The sequence below is a fragment of the Oncorhynchus masou genome, chromosome 2, assembly GCF_036934945.1.
Source record: "Oncorhynchus masou masou isolate Uvic2021 chromosome 2, UVic_Omas_1.1, whole genome shotgun sequence".
NCBI classification, from domain to species: domain Eukaryota; kingdom Metazoa; phylum Chordata; class Actinopteri; order Salmoniformes; family Salmonidae; genus Oncorhynchus; species Oncorhynchus masou.
The window spans coordinates 11,422,288-11,444,723 of NC_088213.1; the positions used below are offsets into that span (position 1 = coordinate 11,422,288).

At 45.7% G+C, this 22,436-nt stretch overlaps 1 protein-coding gene across 1 annotated transcript; it reads right to left on the minus strand.

Moving 5' to 3' along the window:
• Positions 1-11,723: 11,723 nt before the first annotated feature.
• On the minus strand, positions 11,724-15,722 carry LOC135555195 (carbohydrate sulfotransferase 1-like). Its single transcript, XM_064987536.1, has 2 exons — positions 15,351-15,722; positions 11,724-13,112 (listed from the first exon to the last, which is right to left on the minus strand). The coding sequence occupies exon 2, from the start codon at positions 13,061-13,063 to the stop codon at positions 11,786-11,788; it is 1,278 nt and encodes a 425-aa protein (XP_064843608.1). The 5' UTR covers positions 13,064-13,112; positions 15,351-15,722; the 3' UTR covers positions 11,724-11,785.
• Between the last annotated feature and the right edge of the window lie 6,714 nt (positions 15,723-22,436).

The following is a 22,436-nucleotide window of genomic DNA, read 5'->3' on the forward strand; positions in this document are numbered from 1 at the left end:
ACATTAAAATAAATCCCATGCAGCCTTGTTCAAACACTGGAATGTGAGCTGTAATCTAGACCTCCATTAGGATGACAGATGTAATCTACACCTCCATTAGGATGACAGATGTAATCTACACCTCTGTTAGGATGACAGATGTAATCTACACCTCCGTTAGGATGACAGATGTAATCTACACCTCCGTTAGGATGACAGATGTAATCTACACCTCCGTTAGGATGATAGATGTAATCTACATTTACAATAGGATGATAAATGTAATCTACACCACCGTTAGGATGATAAATGTAATCTACACCTCCGTTAGGATGATAAATGTAATCTACACCTCCATTAGGATGACAGATATAATCTACACCTCCATTAGGATGACAGATATAATCTACACCTCCGTTAGGATGACAGATGTAATCTACACCTCCATTAGGATGACAGATGTAATCTACACCTCCATTAGGATGACAGATGTAATCTACACCTAAATTAGGATGACAGATATAATCTACACCTATGTTAGGATGACAGCTGTCATCTACACCTAAATTAGGATGACAGATGTAGTCTACACCTCCATTAAGTTAATATATGTAATCTACACCTCTGTTAGGATGATAAATGTAATCTAAACCACCGTTAAGATGATAGATGTAATCTAAACCACCGTTAGGATGATAGATGTAATCTACTCCTCCATTAGGATGATAGATGTAATCTAAACCACCGTTAGGATGATAAATGTAATCTACACCTCCATTGGGATGATAGATGTAATCTACACCTCCATTAGGATGATAGATGAGATGTAATCTACACCTCCATTAGGATGATAGATGTAATCTACACCTCCATTAGGATGACAGATATAATCTACACCTCCATTAGGATGATAGATGTAATCTATACCTCCATGAGTGAAAGATTAGTGGAATCTGTGTGGGTAGCTGGACAGGTAGGATGACTGACAGTGAAGGTGAACAGGTGGTCACGTGTCAGGTGACAGGAATGGATGAGACTGAGGCAGGAATTCCTTTAACCATAAAGTGGTATATTTACTGAGTAGTGTGGATTCATGGACGCACAGAACTTCTGGATTAGACGGAGTAAAGGAAGAGAAAGCAGCGAGATCAGGCGATGGCCATTTCCTCCTTTTATGGAGTTGAGATCTGTCGGACATTTCCACCTGACCTAATTAAAGCGCCCCTGGCCCAGCTGAGTAAATGGCAATGAATTAAAGGATTATTCCACCAACTCCATGGGCCTTTTCTACAATTAGGATGATAGATGTAATCTACACCTCCGTTAGGATGATAGATGTAATCTACACCTCCATCACGATGATAGAAATCCTGTATTTTGTTTAATAATTTTTCCATTTCTGTCACGCCCTGATCTGTTTCACCTGGCTTTGTGATTGTTTCCATCCTCCATCTTCCCCATTATCTCCTTGGTATTTATATCGTTGTTTTCTGTCTGTCTGTGCCAGTTCATCTTGTTTGTCAAGTTTACCAGGGTTGTCCTGTCAGCGCCTGTCTTTTCCCAGCCTCTCTTTATCTCGTCCTCCTGGTTTTTGACCAGTCTACCTGTCCTGACCCTGTACCCGCCCTCCTGACCACTCTTCCTGTCCTGACCCTGTATCCGCCCTCCTGACCACTCTTCCTGTCCTGACCCTGTACCCGCCCGCCTGACCAGTCTGCCTGTCCTGACCCTGTACCCGCCCTCCTGACCAGTCTGCCTGACCCCGTACCCGCACTCCTGACCATTCTACCTGTCCTGACCCTGTACCCGCCCTCCTGACCACTCTTCCTGTCCTGACCCTGTATCCGCCCTCCTGACCACTCTTCCTGTCCTGACCCTGTACCCGCCCGCCTGACCAGTCTGCCTGAGCCCGTACCCGTCCACCTGACCAGTCTGCCTGACCCCGTACCCGCCCGCCTGACCACTCTACATGTCCTGACCCTGTACCCGTCCACCTGACCAGTCTGCCTGACCCCGTACCCGCCCACCTGACCAGTCTGCCTGACCCTGTACCCGTCCACCTGACCAGTCTGCCTGACCCCGTACCCGCCCACCTGACCAGTCTGCCTGACCCCATACCCGCCCACCTGACCAGTCTGCCTGACCGCGTACCCGCCCGACTGACCAGTCTGCCTGACCCTGTACCCGCCCACCTGACCAGTCTGCCTGACCCCGTACCCGTCCACCTGACCATTCTGCCTGACCCCGTACCCGCCCACCTGACCAGTCTGCCTGACCCCGTACCCGTCCACCTGACCAGTCTGCCTGACCCCGTACCCGCCCACCTGACCAGTCTGCCTGACCCTGTACCCGTCCACCTGACCAGTCTGCCTGACCCCGTACCCGCCCACCTGACCAGTCTGCCTGACCCCGTACCCGCCCACCTGACCAGTCTGCCTGACCCTGTACCGACTGACCACTGCCACTGGATTACCAACCTCTGCCTGAACTGACCCTGAACCTGCCTGGCGTTCTATATCTTGGCCTCTGCTCTGGATTACCAACCTCTGCCTGACCTGACCCTGAGTCTGCCTGCCGTTCTGTATCTTGGCCTCTGCTCTGGATTATCGACCTCTGCCTGACCTGACCCTGAGTCTGCCTGGCGTTCTATATCTTGGCCTCTGCTCTGGATTACCGACCTCTGCCTGACCTGACCCTGAGCCTGCCTGCCGTCCTGTATCTTGGCCTCTGCTCTGGATTACCGACCCCTGCCTGCCTTAACCTGTCGTTTGCCCCTGTTGTTACAATAAACGCTGTTACTTCACACAGTCTGTACTTGGGTCTTACCTTGATTCCTGATCATTTCAGTGTCATTATTTCTATATCACCTCCACTTCCTTCCTCTGAACTTCTAACGCCAGTGGGACAATTGTGGCTTCGTGACAATGATCACAAAAGCAGCTGACACCCTCTGACACTGCCAAAACATCAGCTTTGGGGGCATAGGCTCGATCTGATTGAATCTAGGCCTTAGACTTTTCCTTGGCCTGTGTGTTTTATACCAGCTGTTCGGCACAATGTTTTAATCAATCTTTTATGGACCACAACCTTCCTAGTATTTATGAGTTGAAAATGGTTTTATTTGAAACTGTCTTGTGATAGTAAAAACATTTTTTAAATGAAATTGTTTAAGGAACTTTATGGTAAACTAACTGAACTAGAACTTATTACGAGAGGATATTATGTAATGTCTTAGGGATGTTCTTGGTTTACTGGGGTAAGTACTGGTGCTGCAATAGCATACTGATACAACAGGTACAGTTCTTTGTGTTGTTGCTTAGACAATACTTTTCCCTAGTTGCTTGTATTAGTAGGGTTACTACTCCTATACAGCTACTCTTAATGCCGGTTTCCCCCCCATCAACACCACACCAACAATGTTGCAGGAGTCATAAAAATAGTTAAACAATCTTCTTAAATGTGAAAACCTCTGTGGCATGTTATTTTAAGTGGTCCATTTGAACACAGATGTAGGATATTCATTTGATCACTCTTTTGTTGCTGAGAATTTTCCTGCACAGCAAGAAATCGCAAACTTGTAGTGTATTCGAGGTTTAAAAATGCTTCTCAAGTTTGTAATTTACACTTTAGAATGTCAGACTTGATTTCCCTCATGAAAAATGTATCAGCCCCTACGAAACCTGACTAAAAATGTCCATGAATAATAATCTGTATAATTTTAATTTCCTGTTGCTGCAGGAAATGGGGGTAGATGCACTTGATTCAGCAGTCCTAGCTCCGGGAAGGCAAAGTCTTACTGTTTTCAAACATTTTCTGAGTCTGAAGGTAGAAGTTCACCTGGCCAATCAGATAGCTCATTTAAAAATGTAAGACTTCAAAACGTTTAAAACCATGACTAGAGAGAAACTCAACCAATTGAGCAAAGGACTGCTGTTTTTTTTGAGTAAGTTCATGTTTAAGTTGTTCTTCATCACTGTCAACACTTTGTTCAACACTTTTATAGCCATAAAATGGGCGTTATGCCTACTTCCACTCATGCTACATCCAGCACTGAGCTGTAATGGAGTATAGAAAAGTGTTTCCCATAAGCTTGAGTTGCTATTATTAGCACCTTGTCTCTTTTTTAATATCAAGGAATATTTCACTTTCTTTGGTCATGGGATTAACAACATGAACTGGTGCATGAGTTTCCCCATCAGCTGGAAGACTGTGTCCCCCTTTCGCTCAGCGGAGGGAGGGAGGGAGGGAGGGAGGGAGGGAGGGAGGGAGGGAGGGAGGGTGAGTCGGGTAAGAGGCAGCCTCACAGCTGCTCCCTCCCTTCCCTCAGACAGATGAAGGCCATCAGTCTCGTAAAAAAAAGCTATTGATTATTCTCACTCAGCTGTGAATCACAAGTAATACAACAAATGATCTATTACCAGTGTGATCATAGAGCTATATTTAAAAAAATATAATTTCCAAATGATCTGAGAAGAACAACATTGGCAGGACAATTCAAGCATATCCAATATGCAGTGATAATGTATTGGGCCTATACCTTATACCCTACTGCACAAACCTCATTGCTACAGAACTGTTTATAATTGGTTAATGTTTCATAGGCTTATATTTAAATAAAGTCTGAGGGGTAGATCTCGGCTTGCATTTTGATTCAGAAAGTGATCTTGACTCAGAAAGTGACCTTGACTCAGAAAGTGATCTGGACTCAGAAAGTGATCTGGACTCAGAAAGTGATCTGGACTCAGAAAGTGATCTGGATTCAGAAAGTGATCTGGACTCAGAAAGTGACCTTGACTCAGAAAGTGATCTGGATTCAGAGAGTGATCTGGATTCAGAAAGTAATCTGGATTCAGAAAGTGATCTGGATTCACAATGTGATCTGGATTCAGAAAGTGATCTTGATTCAGAGAGTGATCTGGATTCAGAGAGTGATCTGGATTCAGAGAGTGATCTGGATTCAGAAAGTGATCTGGATTCAGAATGTGATCTGGATTCAGAAAGTGATCTTGATTCAGAAAGTAATCTGGATTCAGAGAGTGATCTGGATTCAGAGAGTGATCTGGATTCAGAAAGTGATCTGGATTCAGAAAGTGATCTGGATTCAGAAAGTGATCTGGACTTGGTTGAAAAGGTTGGTGATCATTGCTGTAGGACATTCACAGCGTGAGGACAGGTGAGGATATAGCACAGCAGACACTCAGGAGTCAGCGGGGCAGCAGAATCAATCATTCCGGCTGCACAGACACAGACACACATACAGACATGTACACACACACACACACACACACACACACACACACACACACACACACACACACACACACACACACACACACACACACACTTTACTGTCTGACTGGAAAGCTACACACACACACACACACACACACACACACACACACATACACACACTTTACTGTCTGACTGGAAAGCTACACACACACACACACACACACACACACACACACACACACACACACACACACACACACACACACACACACACACACACACACACTTTACTGTCTGACTGGAAAGCTACATTGCTCTAACCACAGGACAACTTCCCTTGCTAGACCATGAGATATAAAGACTCTATTGGAGTGGACTGGACACTAGATATAATGTTGGATTGAGGAACATTCCGATGATGTTTTCATGTGTAATAATGACAAGCGTAGTGTGACGCATGGCTGAACAAAGCACGGCATTGGGTAGCCTAGTGGTTAGAGCGTTGGGCTAGTAACCGGAAGGTTGCAAGTTCAAACCTCCGAGCTGACAAGGGACAAATCTGTCATTCTGCCCCTGAACAGGCAGTTAACCCACTGTTCCTAGGCCGTCATTGAAAATAAGAATTTGTTCTTAACTGACTTGCCTGGTTAAATAAAGGTAAAATAAAAAAATTAAAAATTTGCAGCAGGAACTGTCAGTGCCTCGCCATCGGTTGTACATGTCATCAGTCAACAGGTGAACTCAGCTGTTGAAAATGATGGTGAATGTTCCCAAAACTCAGGAGTAGCCTACAGAATGTCTCCTTCATTGCACCACAGTCCCCCAAACTCACCATGCTTGTGCACCTGGTTATACAATATTGAAAATCCTTCTAGAATAAAGGATGTACATCTGGTATCCCTCCTTTGTAGAGAGCTTCCCCGTGCCGTAGTTCTCTCTCTTCCATATGAGGAGTGTACACAAGGCGTGTGAGTAAACTCATGCTTTTAACTTTTTGCTAGTACACAAGGCCACAAGACCAAAGTCTCACTTAGGAGTGGCGATGAGCATTCACCCCCAGGCGATGTATTGTACACAGTACACCGAGCAAAGCCCCATGGCAGCTGAGCTGATCACTTCACAGTCACAGCCAGTGCTTATATACGGGGCCTTCAAGTGCCTCATATTGGATAGAATTAAGTGTGGATAGGAATGAAAGCCGTGAAGGGATTTGGTCTATTCTTTTTTAGTGGGTTTGTGAGCCATATGTTCTGCCCAGGGACACAATAAACATCACGACGGCTCAGTAGCTCACGCATGGCGCAGAACACATGGAGAGCAGGCCCTGAACTCTGGACTAAGGTCAGGCGTGATAATACGCCTCTCCCAGTAGCTTCTGCTCAAAGAAAATAGGGCAGGCGTATTAATACGCCTCTCCCAGCAGCTTCTGCTCAAAGAAAATAGGGCAGGCGTATTAATACGCAGCTTCTGCTCAAAGAAAATAGGGCAGGCGTCTCCCAGCAGCTTCTGCTCAAAGAAAATAGGGCAGGCGTATTAATACGCCTCTCCCAGCAGCTTCTGCTCAAAGAAAATAGGGCAGGCGTATTAATACGCCTCTCCCAGCAGCTTCTGCTCAAAGAAAATAGGGCAGGCGTATTAATACGCCTCTCCCAGCAGCTTCTGCTCAAAGAAAATAGGGCAGGCGTATTAATACGCCTCTCCCAGCAGCTTCTGCTCAAAGAAAATAGGGCAGGCGTATAATACGCCTCTCCCAGCAGCTTCTGCTCAAAGAAAATAGGGCAGGCGTATTAATACGCCTCTCCCAGCAGCTTCTGCTCAAAGAAAATAGGGCAGGCGTATTAATACGCCTCTCCCAGCAGCAGCTGCTCAAAGAAAATAGGGCAGGCGTATTAATACGCCTCTCCCAGCAGCTTCTGCTCAAAGAAAATAGGGCAGGCGTATTAATACGCCTCTCCCAGCAGCTTCTGCTCAAAGTGAATAGGGCAGGCGTAATCATAATCTGCTTCAACAGTAAAATAAAGACGTTTGTTTGATCATTGCCAGCATCTGATTTGGTTACAATAAGTTCATAGCTCTGAGGTGTTGCTGTTAGGCTATTGGAGATGCTGTGGAGAAAATATTGTTTACAGTATCAAGACCATGTAGGAGGATAACCATGTCTTGTTTTCTGCTTGACGGGCAGGTCAAGGGTCAGCTTGTGTAATTTTGGTGCACACACACACACACACACACACACACACACACACACACACACACACACACACACAAAAAGCTTTCCCACCACTTCAAATAGATGCGGAATATTTCCAGGAGAGTCTCCTGGGACTGCTGTGTGAGACAGTGGGAGGGAGATGGAGAGAGAATAAGCTGTATAGAGGAACACAAGAGTCTCCTGGGACTGCTGTGTGAGACAGTGGGAGGGAGATGGAGAGAGAATAAGCTGTATAGAGGAACACAAGAGTCTCCTAGGACTGCTGTGTGAGACAGTGGGAGGGAGATGGAGAGAGAATAAGCTGTATAGAGGAACACAAGCGTCTCCTGGGACTGCTGTGTGAGACAGTGGGAGGGAGATGGAGAGAGAATAAGCTGTATAGAGGAACACAAGAGTCTCCTGGGACTGCTGTGTGAGACAGTGGGAGGGAGATGGAGAGAGAATAAGCTGTATAGAGGAACACAAGCGTCTCCTGGGACTGCTGTGAGGGAGAGTGGGAGAGTGAGACAGAGAGCGAGAGAGAGAGTAATACAGAGAGTGGCAGTGGGAGAGTGGGAGAATGAGACAGAGAGAGTGAGACAGCGATAGAGTGGGAAAGTGATACAGAGAGCGAGAGTGGGAGAGTGAGACAGAGAGAGAGAGTGACAGAGTGGGAGAGGGAGACAGAGAGTGAGAGTGGGAGAGTGAGACAGACAGAGAGCAACAGAGAGAGACAGAGAGTGAGAGCGAGAGAGTGATACAGAGAGTAGGAGTGGGAGAATGAGACAGAGATTGAGACAGAGATAGAGTGAGACATAGAGAGAGCGACAGAGAGTGGGAGAGTGAGACAGAGAGAGAGTGGGAGAGCGACAGAGTGAGAGAGAGAGCGAGAATGGAAGAGTGAGACAGAGAGAGAGCGACAGAGAGTGGGAGAGTGAGACAGAGAGAGAGCGACAGAGAGTGGGAGAGTGAGACAGAGAGAGAGCGACAGAGAGGGAGAGAGTGAGACAGAGAGAGAGCGACAGAGAGTGGGAGAGTGAGACAGAGAGAGAGCGACAGAGAGTGGGAGAGTGAGACAGAGAGAGAGCGACAGAGAGTGGGAGAGTGAGACAGAGAGAGAGAGTGAGAGTGGGAGAGTGAGACAGAGAGAGAGAGAGAGAGTGAGACAGAGAGAGAGCCAGAGAGTGGGAGAGTGAGACAGAGAGAGAGCGAGAGTGGGAGAGAGAGAGAGCGACAGAGAGAGTGAGACAGAGAGGAGAGAGTGGGAGAGTGAGACAGAGAGAGAGAGCGACAGAGGTGGGAGAGTGAGACAGAGAGAGAGCAAGAGTGGGAGGGAGACAGAGAGAGACAGAGTGAGAGAGAGCGAGAGTGGGAGAGTGAGACAGAGAGAGAGCGACAGAGAGTGGGAGAGTGAGACAGAGAGAGAGCGAGAGTGGGAGAGTGAGACAGAGAGAGAGCGAGAGTGGGAGAGTGAGACAGAGAGAGAGCGAGAGTGGGAGAGTGAGACAGAGAGAGAGCGACAGAGAGTGGGAGAGTGAGACAGAGAGTGGGAGAGTGAGACAGAGAGAGCGAGAGTGGGAGAGTGAGACAGAGAGAGAGCGACAGAGAGTGGGAGAGTGAGACAGAGAGAGAGCGACAGAGACAGAGAGTGGGAGAGTGGGAGAGTGAGACAGAGAGAGAGCGACAGAGTGGGAGTGGGAGAGTGAGACAGAGAGTGGGAGAGTGAGACAGAGAGAGGGGGAGAGTGAGACAGAGAGAGAGCGACAGAGAGTGGGAGAGTGAGACAGAGAGAGAGTGGAAGAGAGACAGAGAGTGGAAGAGTGAGACAGAGAGAGAGCGACAGAGAGTGGGAGTGAGACAGTGAGACAGAGAGTGGGAGAGTGAGACAGAGAGAGAGCGACAGAGAGTGGGAGAGTGAGACAGAGAGAGAGCGACAGAGAGTGGGAGAGTGAGACAGAGAGAGAGCGACAGAGAGTGGGAGAGTGAGACAGAGAGAGCGACGACAGAGGGAGTGGAGAGTGAGACAGAGAGAGAGCGACAGAGAGTGGGAGAGTGAGAGAGAGCGACAGAGAGTGGACAGACAGAGAGTGGGAGAGTGAGACAGAGAGAGAGCGACAGAGAGTGGGAGAGTGAGACAGAGAGTGGGAGACAGACAGAGAGAGCGACAGAGAGTGGGAGAGACAGTGAGACAGAGAGTGGGAGAGTGAGACAGAGAGAGAGACAGAGAGTGGGAGAGTGAGACAGAGTGAGACAGAGAGCGACAGAGAGTGGGAGAGTGAGACAGAGAGAGAGCGACAGAGAGTGGGAGAGTGAGACAGAGAGAGAGCGACAGAGAGTGGGAGAGTGAGACAGAGAGACAGAGAGTGGGAGAGTGAGACAGAGAGAGCGACAGAGAGTGGGAGAGTGAGACAGAGAGAGAGCGACAGAGAGTGGGAGAGTGAGACAGAGAGTGAGACAGAGAGAGAGCAGAGAGAGAGCGACAGAGAGTGGGAGAGTGAGACAGAGAGAGACGACAGAGAGTGGAGAGTGAGACAGAGAGAGAGCGACAGAGAGTGGAAGAGTGAGACAGAGAGAGAGCGACAGAGAGTGGGAGAGTGAGACAGAGAGAGAGCGACAGAGAGTGGGAGAGTGAGACAGAGAGAGAGACAGAGAGTGGAAGAGTGAGACAGAGAGAGAGCGACAGAGAGTGGGAGAGTGAGACAGAGAGAGAGCGACAGAGAGTGGGAGAGTGAGACAGAGAGAGAGCGACAGAGAGTGGAAGAGTGAGACAGAGAGAGAGCGACAGAGAGTGGGAGAGTGAGACAGAGAGAGAGCGACAGAGAGTGGGAGAGTGAGACAGAGAGAGAGCGACAGAGAGTGGGAGAGTGAGACAGAGAGAGAGCGACAGAGAGTGGAAGAGTGAGACAGAGAGAGAGCGACAGAGAGTGGAAGAGTGAGACAGAGAGAGAGCGACAGAGAGTGGGAGAGTGAGACAGAGAGTGAGAGTGGGAGAGTGAGACAGAGAGTGGAAGAGTGAGACAGAGAGAGAGCGACAGAGAGTGGGAGAGTGAGACAGAGAGTGAGCGACAGAGAGTGGAAGAGTGTGCTTCCATCCCCGGACCAGAGTAGGATCACAGCCTTGTGTTCTGCATCTCAAAGGACGCCCAGCCACCAATACTGATGAGCCACAGAGTGTGTGAATTCCCATATACAGCGTTATCTGTTCTGGGTAAATGGATAGAAATCACAGTCCACACTGTCCCTAAACTTCACTTTGACCTGGGCATTCACATCCTTCACTATTCAGTATAGCATTGTTTCTAAATACATTAAAGAGCCAAGGGGGTCAGATTTAGATTTGGTCATGGGTGATTTGCTTGCAGTTTTCTCTGAAAGGAATAGAAGACGATGCTTAAAAACACAAGATGAAAATATGTCTTCAATTCATAATAATTCTCTGTTTTGTTTTACCTTAACGTTCTACGTTTTAATCCCTCTCAACAGATGCTAACATTCCATTGAGGAAAATGCTTATACAAATCTGCCCCAGATACTGCGGTGGCAAGGGGTGTGATGTAACGCTAATGCCTTTACCTCTGACTGGGTTTAGGAATGTTTCGGATGGGCTGTTTATTGGTCACCAATGGAAAAAGCACCCCCCCCCCCATGGACTCAATTGTGCCATTTCCTCTTGTTCCTGCTATGGATGCTGGGTTAGTATTCATGACTTTGTTAGGAACAGACGGTTAGAGACCCTGAACGCCTGAAGCTGTGATGAAACATTCATACCACTTCCTGTGGGATTTAAGCCCTTTACTCGGGGGGGTGGGTGTAGGTATCGTGGGCTATTACCCTGCGTTGTGTGACACCCTGTCACCAGTATTCCCCGTTCCCCTTGACAGAAAGACGATCCTGGTAAAGGTTGAGTGCAACATTCACTATTTATTGCACAGTTGGTCTTGTCCAGTCCAATGTTGTCCAGTCCTATAAAAGTCTGTTGTCCTCCTGCAACGCGGACTCAGTCACCCCTTAGAGGGAATGGCAGCATTCACTGTGTGTGTTGATGCAACAGCTGGCATACAGGGAATCTATGAGGACGGTGCTTTGCATTTAGTTCAGACGGCTGAAAGTAAAAGTCAATGGTCTTCATTATCAAATCCTCGGGAGTTGATTTTACATTTGTAAACTGGTGTGTTTATCTCTAGTTTTTTTTTCTTTAAATCAAACATTTTGTGCTGTTCCTAAACCAACAAGTGAACTCCCACCCTCAGATGACTTTAAGAATTCTTAAGTTGTAGTGCAAATTTGAAATCAACAGACAAAAACACAAACATAATCCATGAAAATTATAAGGCAACATTTATAAATATATCAGAAACAATAGTCATCCGGGAACTATCTTTGTTAGGAAAAAGGTACAAAAGTTTTGTCCTGCACAAGTGAGAGCGACATGTTTTTCAGTTCCTCAGCTGACTTTACTGCCTTATAGCCCAGCTGATGTAGAACCTTGTGACACGTGGCCTGCGTGTACTCCACCATGTCGTAGGACAGTTTCAAGCGCCAGCTCTCTGCGTTGGCCGCTGAGTCCCTCACTGTACCGTACTTGTGTTTAGCCGACAGCTCGGTGCTGCCCCTAGTGTTGGTCTGTATCCACTCCTCCACGCTCTTGTCCATCGGCAGACCCAGGAAGTCATATATCTCCATGGTCTTCAGCAGAGGGTTCCTGGACAGATCCTCGTAACGCACCAGCATATACTTCCCTTTGAGCCAGTGGGGGTGGCTGAGTCCTGTGGACACAGAGCCGAGGAAGTCCTCACAAACCACTGTCAGCTGGCTGAGGTCCAGGTTGTAGGGCCTCCGCCCTGTGGCCCTCCAGATCCTCCACAGACGGTAGGTGTCCCGGAAAGTCTCGATCCGCGACGACAGGATCCCGCGAGGGTCGCGCACCAACTGGATAACCTTGATGTTCAGCCGTGGATCCTCCACCAGCGCCCGCAGGTCCCCGATCTCCGGCACACGCACAACCTTGATGGCCACATGCCGCTTCACGCGGCAGGCATCAGCCGCCAGTGTCATGTTGAGGGAGGCACACTTCTTGACGCAGTCACCCTCCTCTACATTGGCGTCGGTGGGTCCAAAGGCATCACACACGGGAAGCGAGCATAGCGCCCGGCTGGCCCCTCTACGGAACAGCTTGTCCGTGGTGTGGTTGGCCGGCGCCGGCTTAATGTAACTCTCTAGGAAGTAGAGGTCACAGCCGTAGAGGCTCCGCAGGAGATCGCGACTGGCACCCAGCATCACCCTGCGGTCGGCTGCGTTGCGGCTGTGAGATAGCCGAGGGATCAGAGTGGTCTGGACATGGTAGAGGGGCTCGAATAGGTAGAAGATGTCAGCATGCTGGTTGAGCAGCTGGCCCACGAAGGAGGAGCCGCTGCGTGTTGTAGCCAGCACCATGATGTGGGTCTTACGGGAGGCGTTGAAGCTGAAGTAGGGGTAGTCGTCGCAGCCGGCCCGCCCCTCTATGGGGGACTCTGTCTCGGGGCCTCCCAGGAGGCCACAGTTCTGGGGGCTTGGCACGGGGCAGAGCTGGAAGGGCTTGGAGGTGAGAGTCCGGATGGCGGTGTACTGGATGGCGATGGAGGCCAAGGCCAGCAGGATCACTGCCTTCCAGGAACATTGCATGGCTGGGCCACTTCATTTAGACGCCGGCAGTCAGAGCCAAGTCATATACCTGAGGTGGAAGGAAATAATGGTTACACTAGAGAACAATGGAGTAACCCTGCTATTGATGCATATCATTGTACTATAGCCTCTAATAAAGAACTGAACTTGCAACAGTTGTTGTGAAGTGTATACCAGTTATTTAATGATGTATGCATTACGTGTGAAGAGCCTCAGTTGTAGTGTTGTGTTGTAGCCTCAGTTGTAGAGCCTCAGCCTCAGTTGTAGTGTATTCTTTGTCAGTGTAGTGTATTCTCTGTCAGTGCAGTGTATTCTGTGTCAGTGTAGTGTATTCTGTGTCAGTGCAGTGTGTTCAGTGTCAGTGCAGTGTATTCTGTGTCAGTGTAGTGTATTCTGTGTCAGTGCAGTGTATTCTGTGTCAGTGCAGTGTATTCTGTGTCAGTGCAGTGTATTCTGTGTCAGTGCAGTGTGTTCTGTGTCAGTGCAGTGTGTTCTGTGTCAGTGCAGTGTATTCTGTGTCAGTGTAGTGTATTCTGTGTCAGTGCAGTGTGTTCTGTGTCAGTGCAGTGTATTCTGTGTCAGTGTAGTGTATTCTGTGTCAGTGCAGTGTATTCTGTGTCAGTGTAGTGTGTTCTGTGTCAGTGCAGTGTGTTCTGTGTCAGTGCAGTGTGTTCTGTGTCAGTGTAGTGTGTTCTGTGTCAGTGTAGTGTATTCTGTGTCAGTGCAGTGTATTCTGTGTCAGTGTAGTGTATTCTGTGTCAGTGTAGTGTATTCTGTGTCAGTGTAGTGTGTTCTGTGTCAGTGTAGTGTGTTCTGTGTCAGTGTAGTGTGTTCTGTGTCAGTGCAGTGTATTCTGTGTCAGTGTAGTGTATTCTGTGTCAGTGTAGTGTATTGTGTCAGTGCAGTGTGTTCTGTGCCTCTGCTTTCTATGTGACCTCCAGCGATGCGCCAGATGGCTTTCCCTCTGTTGTGGCTTGTTGCTTCTACTGAATAAGCTGATATCAAAAGTCTCTTATGTCCACTGAATGCTCAATCACTAATGTACCGTTAGTTCACCCTCCACTAATCTCTGCCCTAAAGGCAGGGGTTGAGAGAGAGAGAAAGAGAGAGAGACAGAGAGAGAGAGAGAGAGAGAGAGAGGCAGATAGAGAGGGGCAGAGAGAGAGAGAGAGAGAGAGAGGCAGAGAGAGAGAATCAAGTAGCCAGAAATATAAATAAAAATGAATTGTTTCTCTGACCAGCTAGCTTTTGTAATTGAAATAATATGTCTGTGTAGAGGTGAGAGCAGAATATCATTCACAAAGACACGTAAACCATCCACAGTAGCACAACGTTCTACGGTTTGAATTAATGTCATAAAAAGGGGGAATCAATAAAAAAATGAATTAACATGACAATTCAAAAGGCTTTGTGTGGCAGTGATACATTATGTAAGATAAATGCCTTTGTATTTCTCTACAAAAATGTGATCGCTCTGAATGGTAGTCAGTCACTACAATCAGCATTCATCATCATCAGCTCAGGCTCCTCTTTCGGGGCGCTCAGTTCCGCTCTGATTCCACCTCAACCGAATTCACATTGTTACACTGGGAACTAAAACCCAAACACTGAAAAATATAGACTTTTAAAATGTAACGACTTTATTCCAAACTATAGGCCTAAATTAACTTTGAAATATTAAAATATCATAATGCTCCCTCTATCCGATATCACTACAGAACAATAGGAAATGTAGGACATTAGATGTCAGCGAAATAAGTGCAATGAATGGTAGGCCTAAGCATCTATTTGTTTATTTATTTTTTCTGCAGATAGTGATACCTATAGCCCAGGTTATTCCTCTGGCAGACACGTGAGCAGTGGCCCAATATCATAAGAAATCAGCACACGCTAAGAGAGCATAGACTATTACAATTGTAACAACGCATTAAACACCGCTTTGCCACTATGTGGTTGGAATAATTGCGCCACCTGTAGAAAAGTGATGTTTTAAACAGCATGCGACTGGCAAGTAATGTCTACCGACAGAGATAACGGTTTGTGTCCGTCTGTGCTCGCGGGGACGCAGGGTAAGCTTCTCTTATGCATATACGCTAAATATAAACATGTCATGCACCACAACCAACTAACCAAACATAATGGAAGGCATGGATTGAATATTTGTAAAACAATAACTTTATCCACATATTGGTACATGTTTTAAATGAACCTACCCTGCTGCAATTGGATCGCATAATATAATGGAAACACATTGAGCACCTCTGTTTCCACAGGATAGCCTAGTTACCTTATTGACGGCTGTGTTTAAGGACTGCCGTCAATCGCAAAGAAAAGTAGCAGCCGTGCGATTTTTCCAATCACAGACAACGGGTCTGGTTTCCACTAAAGCAGTATCCCCGGTACGCTCCTCGGCTTTGTCCCCGCTTCTGCCATCGGGATAGCGGAGAAATAAGAGGAATATTTTTGCGCAATAGATCCATGAGTATTCATACTTAAGAAAACATTTACAAAACCGAATAGTGTCGGGAAACACCCTACACGGAAAAAATAACTGATTCAAATGAACGATGTGGAACACCAGGAGCTTCGTGCACTGCATCCGTCGCGCAGTCAGGTTTCTTTCAACTGATGCGAGGAGGCTGTGTGCGTGTGAGGTCGGCTACACATGGACTGGATGTCTGGACCACCCCCAAACGCCCCTCTCTCTGGCTCTCACGCTCACACTCACTCACTCACTCACTCACTCACTCACTCACTCACTCACTCACTCACTCACTCACTCACTCAAATTCAAACGCAGACTGAGTCAGGTTTTTAACCCATCAAGAACACTTGTCAGAATGTACGCAATGGCCACAATTATCCTGTTATTGGCCCCCACTGGGCCTGTTGTTTATTTGGATTAGTGTACGAGATTATTTCAGAAACTAGAGGAGATATTTGCTTTTCAAATAAGATAATAAGATGCTAAGTATATAGTATATATAAGCTGGAAGTAGAGGACTAAGCGTTGTTGTTCACTAGTTTACTCAATTAGGGGAGAGGTGGTAGGGTTAGAAAGTAATATAAAGGAAAATATACTTAAAACAAATATGTGAATATACATACATACATACATACATACATACATTACATACATTACATACATACATACATACATACATACATACATACATGGAGGTCAAAAGTCTGGACACACCTACTCATTCCAGGGTATTTCTTTATTTGGACTTGTTTCTACATTGTAGAATAATAGTGAAGACGTGTCACGCCCTGGTCTATATTTATTATGTTATTTTCATTTATTGGGTCAGGCCAGGGTGTGACATGGGTTTATTTGTAGTGTGTTTTGTCTTGGGGTTGTGTGGGGTGTATAGATTAGTCTATGGCTGCCTGAGGCGGTTCTCAATCAGAGTCAGGTGATTATCGTTGTCTCTGATTGGGAACCATATTTAGGCAGCCTGGGTTTCACTGTGTGTTTGTGGGTGATTGTTCCCGTCTCTGTGTTTGTTGCACCAGTCAGGGCTGTTTCGGTTTTCGACGTTTGTTGTTTTGTATTGTTTGTGTTTCGTCAATATTAAAGATGTATCGAACGAACCACGTTGCATTTTGGTCCGATCCTTATTCCACCTCTTCGTCAGAGAAGGAGGTAGAAGAAAGCCGTTACAACATGTAAATTATGAAATAACATGTAGTCACCAAAAAAGTGTTAAACAAATCAAAATACATTTTATTTTTTAGATTCTTCAAATAGCCATCCTTTGCCTTGATGACAGCTGTCACGCCCTGACCATAGAGAGCCCTTGTTTCTCTATGGTGTAGGTCACTAGGAGGTGTTCTAGTATAAATGTTCTATGTTGGTGTTTTGTATGGTTCCAAATTAGAGGCAACTGGTTATCGTTGCCTCTAATTGGGGATCATATTTAAGTAGCCATTTTTCCCCACCTGTGTTTGTGGGATATTGTTTTGTGTTTGTGCACCACTTCTTCACGTTGTTATTGGTTTATTGTTTTTGTTTAAAAAAAATAATAAAGATGTGGAAATAAAGATGTGGAACTTCAATCAACGCTGCGCCTTGGTTCGCTCATTACGACGATCGTGACAACAGCTTTGCACTCTCTTGGCTTTCTCTCAACCAGCTTCATGAGGTAGTCAACTGGAATGCATTTCAATAACAGATGTGCCTTGCTAAAAGTTGATTTGTGGAATTCCTTTCCTTCTTAATGTGTTTGAACCAATCAATTGTGTTGTGACAAGGTATGGGTGATATACAGAAGATAGCCCTATTTGGTAAAATACCAAGTCCATATTGTGGCAAGAACAGCTCAAATAAGCAAAGAGAAATGAGAGCCCATCATTACTTTAAGACATGAAGGTCAGTCAATGCGGAAAATTTCAAGAACTTTGAAAGTTTCTTCAAGTTCAGTCGCAAAAACCATCAAGCGCTATGATGAAACTGGCTCTCATGAGGACCGCCACAGGAAAGGAAGACCCAGAGTTAACTCTGCTGCATAGGATAAGTTCATGAGAGTTACCAGCCTCAGAAATTCTAACCCAAATAAATGCTTCACCAAGTTCAAATAACAGACTCATCTCAACATTAACTGTTCAGACAAGACTGCATGAATCAGGCCTTCATGGTTGAATTGCTGCAAAGAAACAACTACTAAAGGACACCAATATTAAGAAGAGACTTGCTTGGGCCAAGAAGCACGAGCAATGGACATTAGACCGGTGGAAATCTGTGCTTTGGTCTGAAGAGTCTAAATTTGCGAGTTTTTGTTCCATCCGCTGTATCTTTGTGAGACGCAGAGTAGGTGAGCGGATGATCTCCGCATGTGTGGTTCCCACCGTGAAGCATGGAGGAGGAGGTGTGATGGTGTAGGGGTGCTTTTCTGATGACACTGTCAGGGATTTATTTAGAATTCAAGGCACACTTAACCAGCATGGCTACCACGGCATTCTGCAGCAATACTCCATCACATCTGGTTTGCGCTTAGTGGGACTATCATTTGTTTTTCAACAGGACAATGACCCAACACACCTCCAGGCTGTGTAAGGGATATTTGACCAAGATGGAGAGTGATGCAGTACTGCATCAGATGACCTGGCCTCCACATCACCTGACCTGAACCCAATTGAGATGGTTTGGGATGAGTTGGACCACAAAGTGAAGGAAAAGCAGCCAATAAGTGCTCAGCATATGTGGGAACATCTTCAAAACTGTTGGAAAAGCATTCCAGGTGAAGCTGGTTGAGAGAATGCCAAGAGTGTGCAAAGCTGTCATGGAGGCAAAGGGTGGCTACTTAAAGAATCTAAAATCTAAAATAGTCTCAACATCAACAGTGAAGGGGCGAGTCCGGGATGCTGGCCTTTTAGGCAGAGTTGCAAAGAAAAAGCCATATCTCAGACTGACCAATAAAAAACAAAAATTAAGAGGGGTAAAAGAACACAGACACTGGACAGAGGAACTCTGCCTAGAAGGCCAGCATCTCGGAGTTGCCTCTTCACTGTTGACATTGAGACTGGTGTTTTGCGGGTACTATTTAACGAAGTTGCCAGTTGAGGACTTGTGAGGTGTCTGTTTCTCAAATCAGACACTAATGTATGTGTCCTCTTTCTTAGTTGTGCGCCGGGGCCTCCCACTCCTCTTTCTATTCTGGTTAGAGCCAGTTTGCGCTGTTCTGTGAAGGGAGTAGTACACAGCCGTTTCCAGCTACAGTAGTCATTTACAATATTAACAATGTCTCCACTGTATTTCGGATCATTTTGATGTTATTATTTGCTTTTCTTTCAAAAACAAGGACATTTCTAAGTGACCCCAAACTTTTGAACGGTAGTGTATATATATATACACACACACACACTACTATATATATATATATGCAAAAACATATTTGGGGGATTGGAAGTGATGCAGACAATTGCATTGATGGAAGCTACAATCTATCTGCATTTTTAAAGCTGATTTACCCCTAAAAAAAATTATAATATATATTTAGATGTTAAAATCGTATTTTAATATTTTGTTTTTAATTGTATATGGTACTTCTGATGCATGGACTCCCACAGTGACTTCACATATTAGCATTATGTTTAAGGTGCCATTTTATTTATGCAATCCAAAAACATGTTTGACTGTTTCGGTTTGTGACTGGCACTCAATTCACATGTAATTGCGTCCTAAATATGGAGGCAAATGGTTTAGTAGAATCGTTGACTTACACCTACAATGTCCCCTGCAACTCTCACACATTACAGAGGGATAAAATACATCTGATAGGAAACATCTGCCCGAATAGCCTGGGCGTCAGTCTGTTTCTGCTCTCTTGACAACTCCGTGAAATTGTCACACCAAACAGGCAAAAGCACAAACACATCTGTGTCCAGGCTACTGCCTCAAAGCCTGATGGTAGCAGGTCATTTCAGATCACCAGGAATCTGACCTTTGAGATGTACTTTAAATTCAAGTCACTGAAAAAGAGGTAGTCCTAAAGCTGTTCATATTGGGGGATACGGGTTTGGATTTGGAGCTGTAGCAGGAATGTTACCGTTTCTCCTCAAACCGGGCCGGCGTCAGCACTATACCGCCTAGAGCTCTGCATCTCCGAGAGGGAGACTCTCTAGGGGATTAACAACCCAGATATTGATAGGAGAGTGGGTGGGCTCATAATAAACATGAAACGAGCCAGTGTTACCTCGGAGATCAGTTCAGGATACACAGCACAGGGATGTTAAATATAAAATAACCCAAATTATTTTCACTCTGCAATATCATATGGCTAACAGTCACACTCACCCACACTGCATATTAACTACACACACACACACACACACACACACACACACACACACACTTACCTGGTAAAATAAGGGTTCATTAATTAAATCATAGAGATGTCTCAGGAATCAAGGTAAGACCCCAGTACAGACTGTGTGATGTAACAGCGTTTATTGTAACAACAGGAGCAAACGACAGGTCAAGGCAGGCAGGGGTCGATCATCCAGAGCAGAGGCCAAGGTACAGAACGCCAGGCAGGCTCAGGGTCAGGTCAGGCAGAGGTGGAGCAAAGGTACAGGACGGCAGGCAGGCTCAGGGTCAGATCAGGCAGGGGTCGATCATCCAGAGCAGAGGCCAAGGTACAGAACGCCAGGCAGGCTCAGGGTCAGGTCAGGCAGAGATCGGTAATCCAGAGATGGAGAAAGGTACAGAACGCCAGGCAGGCTCAGGGTCAGGTCAGGCAGAGGTGGAGCAAAGGTACAGGACGGCAGGCAGGCTCAGGGTCAGGTCAGGCAAAGTTCAAAAACCAGGAGGACGAGAAAAAGAGAGACTGGGGTAAACCAGGAGCTGAGACAAAACGCTGGTAGGTTTGAACAAACAAGATGAACTGGCAACAGACAAACAGACAACACAGATATAAATACACAGGGGATAATGGGGAAGATGGGTGACACCTGGAAGGGGGTGGAGACAAGCACAAGGACAGGGGAAACAGATCAGGGCGTGACAAGATGGGGGTCATTCAACAATCATGTGAACCCTTATTGTTGAACACAGAGTGAATCCATACCACTTATTATGTGATTTAACAAGCACATTTTCACTCCTGGGTTTATTTCTGCTTGCCATAACAAAGGGCTTGAATACTGAATGGCTGAAGACATTTCAGCTTAGAATTTTTGCATTAATTCCGACAACTTTCAACAAACAAAATTCCACTTTGACATTATGGGGTACTGTGTGTAGATCAGTGACATTATGGGGTATTGTGTGTAGATCAGTGACATTATGGGGTATTGTGTGTAGATCAGTGACATTATGGGGTATTGTGTGTAGATCAGTTTATGTGTGTAGATCAGATCAGTGACATTATGGGGCATTTTGTGTAGATCAGTGACATTATGGGGTATTGTGTGTAGGCCAGTGACATTATGGGGTATTGTGTGTAGATCAGTGACATTATGGGGTACTGTGTGTAGATCAGTGACATTATGGGGTATTGTGTGTAGATCAGTGACATTATGGGGTATTGTGTGTAGATCAGTGACATTATGGGGTATTGTGTGTAGATCAGTGACTCAGAAGCCACCATTTGACATTTAACAGTAATGTGGAAACAGAAGGAGTGTACATACTCTCTGAAGGCCCTGTATGTTTTGTCATATTTGTGGTGGTTAAGCGCGGAGGGTTTGTATCCCAGGAAGTGTGGATGGCCTATGTCTAGTGGCCACATTGACAATTGGGTTTTGGTCCGTGTTGTGTAGCCTTTCTGTTTTATGGAAGACTGCCTCGTGAAAAGGAACAACCAACACTCTTGTCAAACATTGGATTCTTCAACTCTGCCGTCATGGTGACAATCCTGATAGTCTATTCACAATGGTTTGTCAAGGCCGTCGCTGTCCTCCATATATCACTGTCTGTCTGTCCGTCCATCGAGCTGTGTTTTGACTGGGCAAGCCATACTCATACCAAAACAAATCAAATCAAATTTTATTTGTCACATACACATGGTTAGCAGATGTTAATGCAAGTGTAGCGAAACACATCTTTATTGTCCTCGTATGAGGCCATCACCTCTTAAATGTTCTCACAAAAACGATTATCCAAATTAACCATTTGTCATTGAAGGAAAAATAGATTTTTTTGAACCAAAGCAACCCTGTTCGTGTTGGCTGAAAGATCTGATACTTCACATGCCAGAATGGGCAGGTGGAGCGAGATAAAGAGAGAGAGAATGGCAGCTAAAAAAAATGTGAAAACGACGGAAAATGTTTTTGAGAGGAATCCTGTCAGCTGTATTTTTTCTGGCCATGAACACATCAAAGGCTGGAGAGGTTTTACTACGAAATGAGACGCACAATGTGAAACGCATGGGGGAGTGTACACAGATCCTCCTTTATCAAACAGAGAATGTGAAAAACACGGGGGGGGGGGATATTCTGAGAATATATCCTCCTTTTTATTGAATTTGGGGTATTATTAGGCAATACTGTTTGGAATGTATTTGTTGAAAATTCAATGAACAGAGATTTGAAAAGAAGAGGTACTAATCATTATACTATGATTAGTGATATCTGTATGATTAGCGATATCTGTATGATTAGCGGTATCTGTATGATTAGCGATATCTGTATGATTAGCGGTATCTGTATGATTAGCGGTATCTGTATGATTAGTGGTATCTGTATGATTGGTGATATCTGTATGATTAGTGATATCTGTATGATTAGTGGTACCTGTATGATTAGTGGTATCTGTATGATTGGTGATATCTGTATGATTGGTGGTATCTGTATGATTAGTGATATCTGTATGATTAGCGATATCTGTATGATTAGTGATATCTGTATGATTAGTGGTATCTGTATGATA

Coding starts and splice junctions, on each gene's coding strand:
- LOC135555195 (XM_064987536.1), bottom strand. CDS start 13,063: ATGCAATGTTCCTGGAAGGCAGTGATCCTGCTGGCCTTGGCCTCCATC.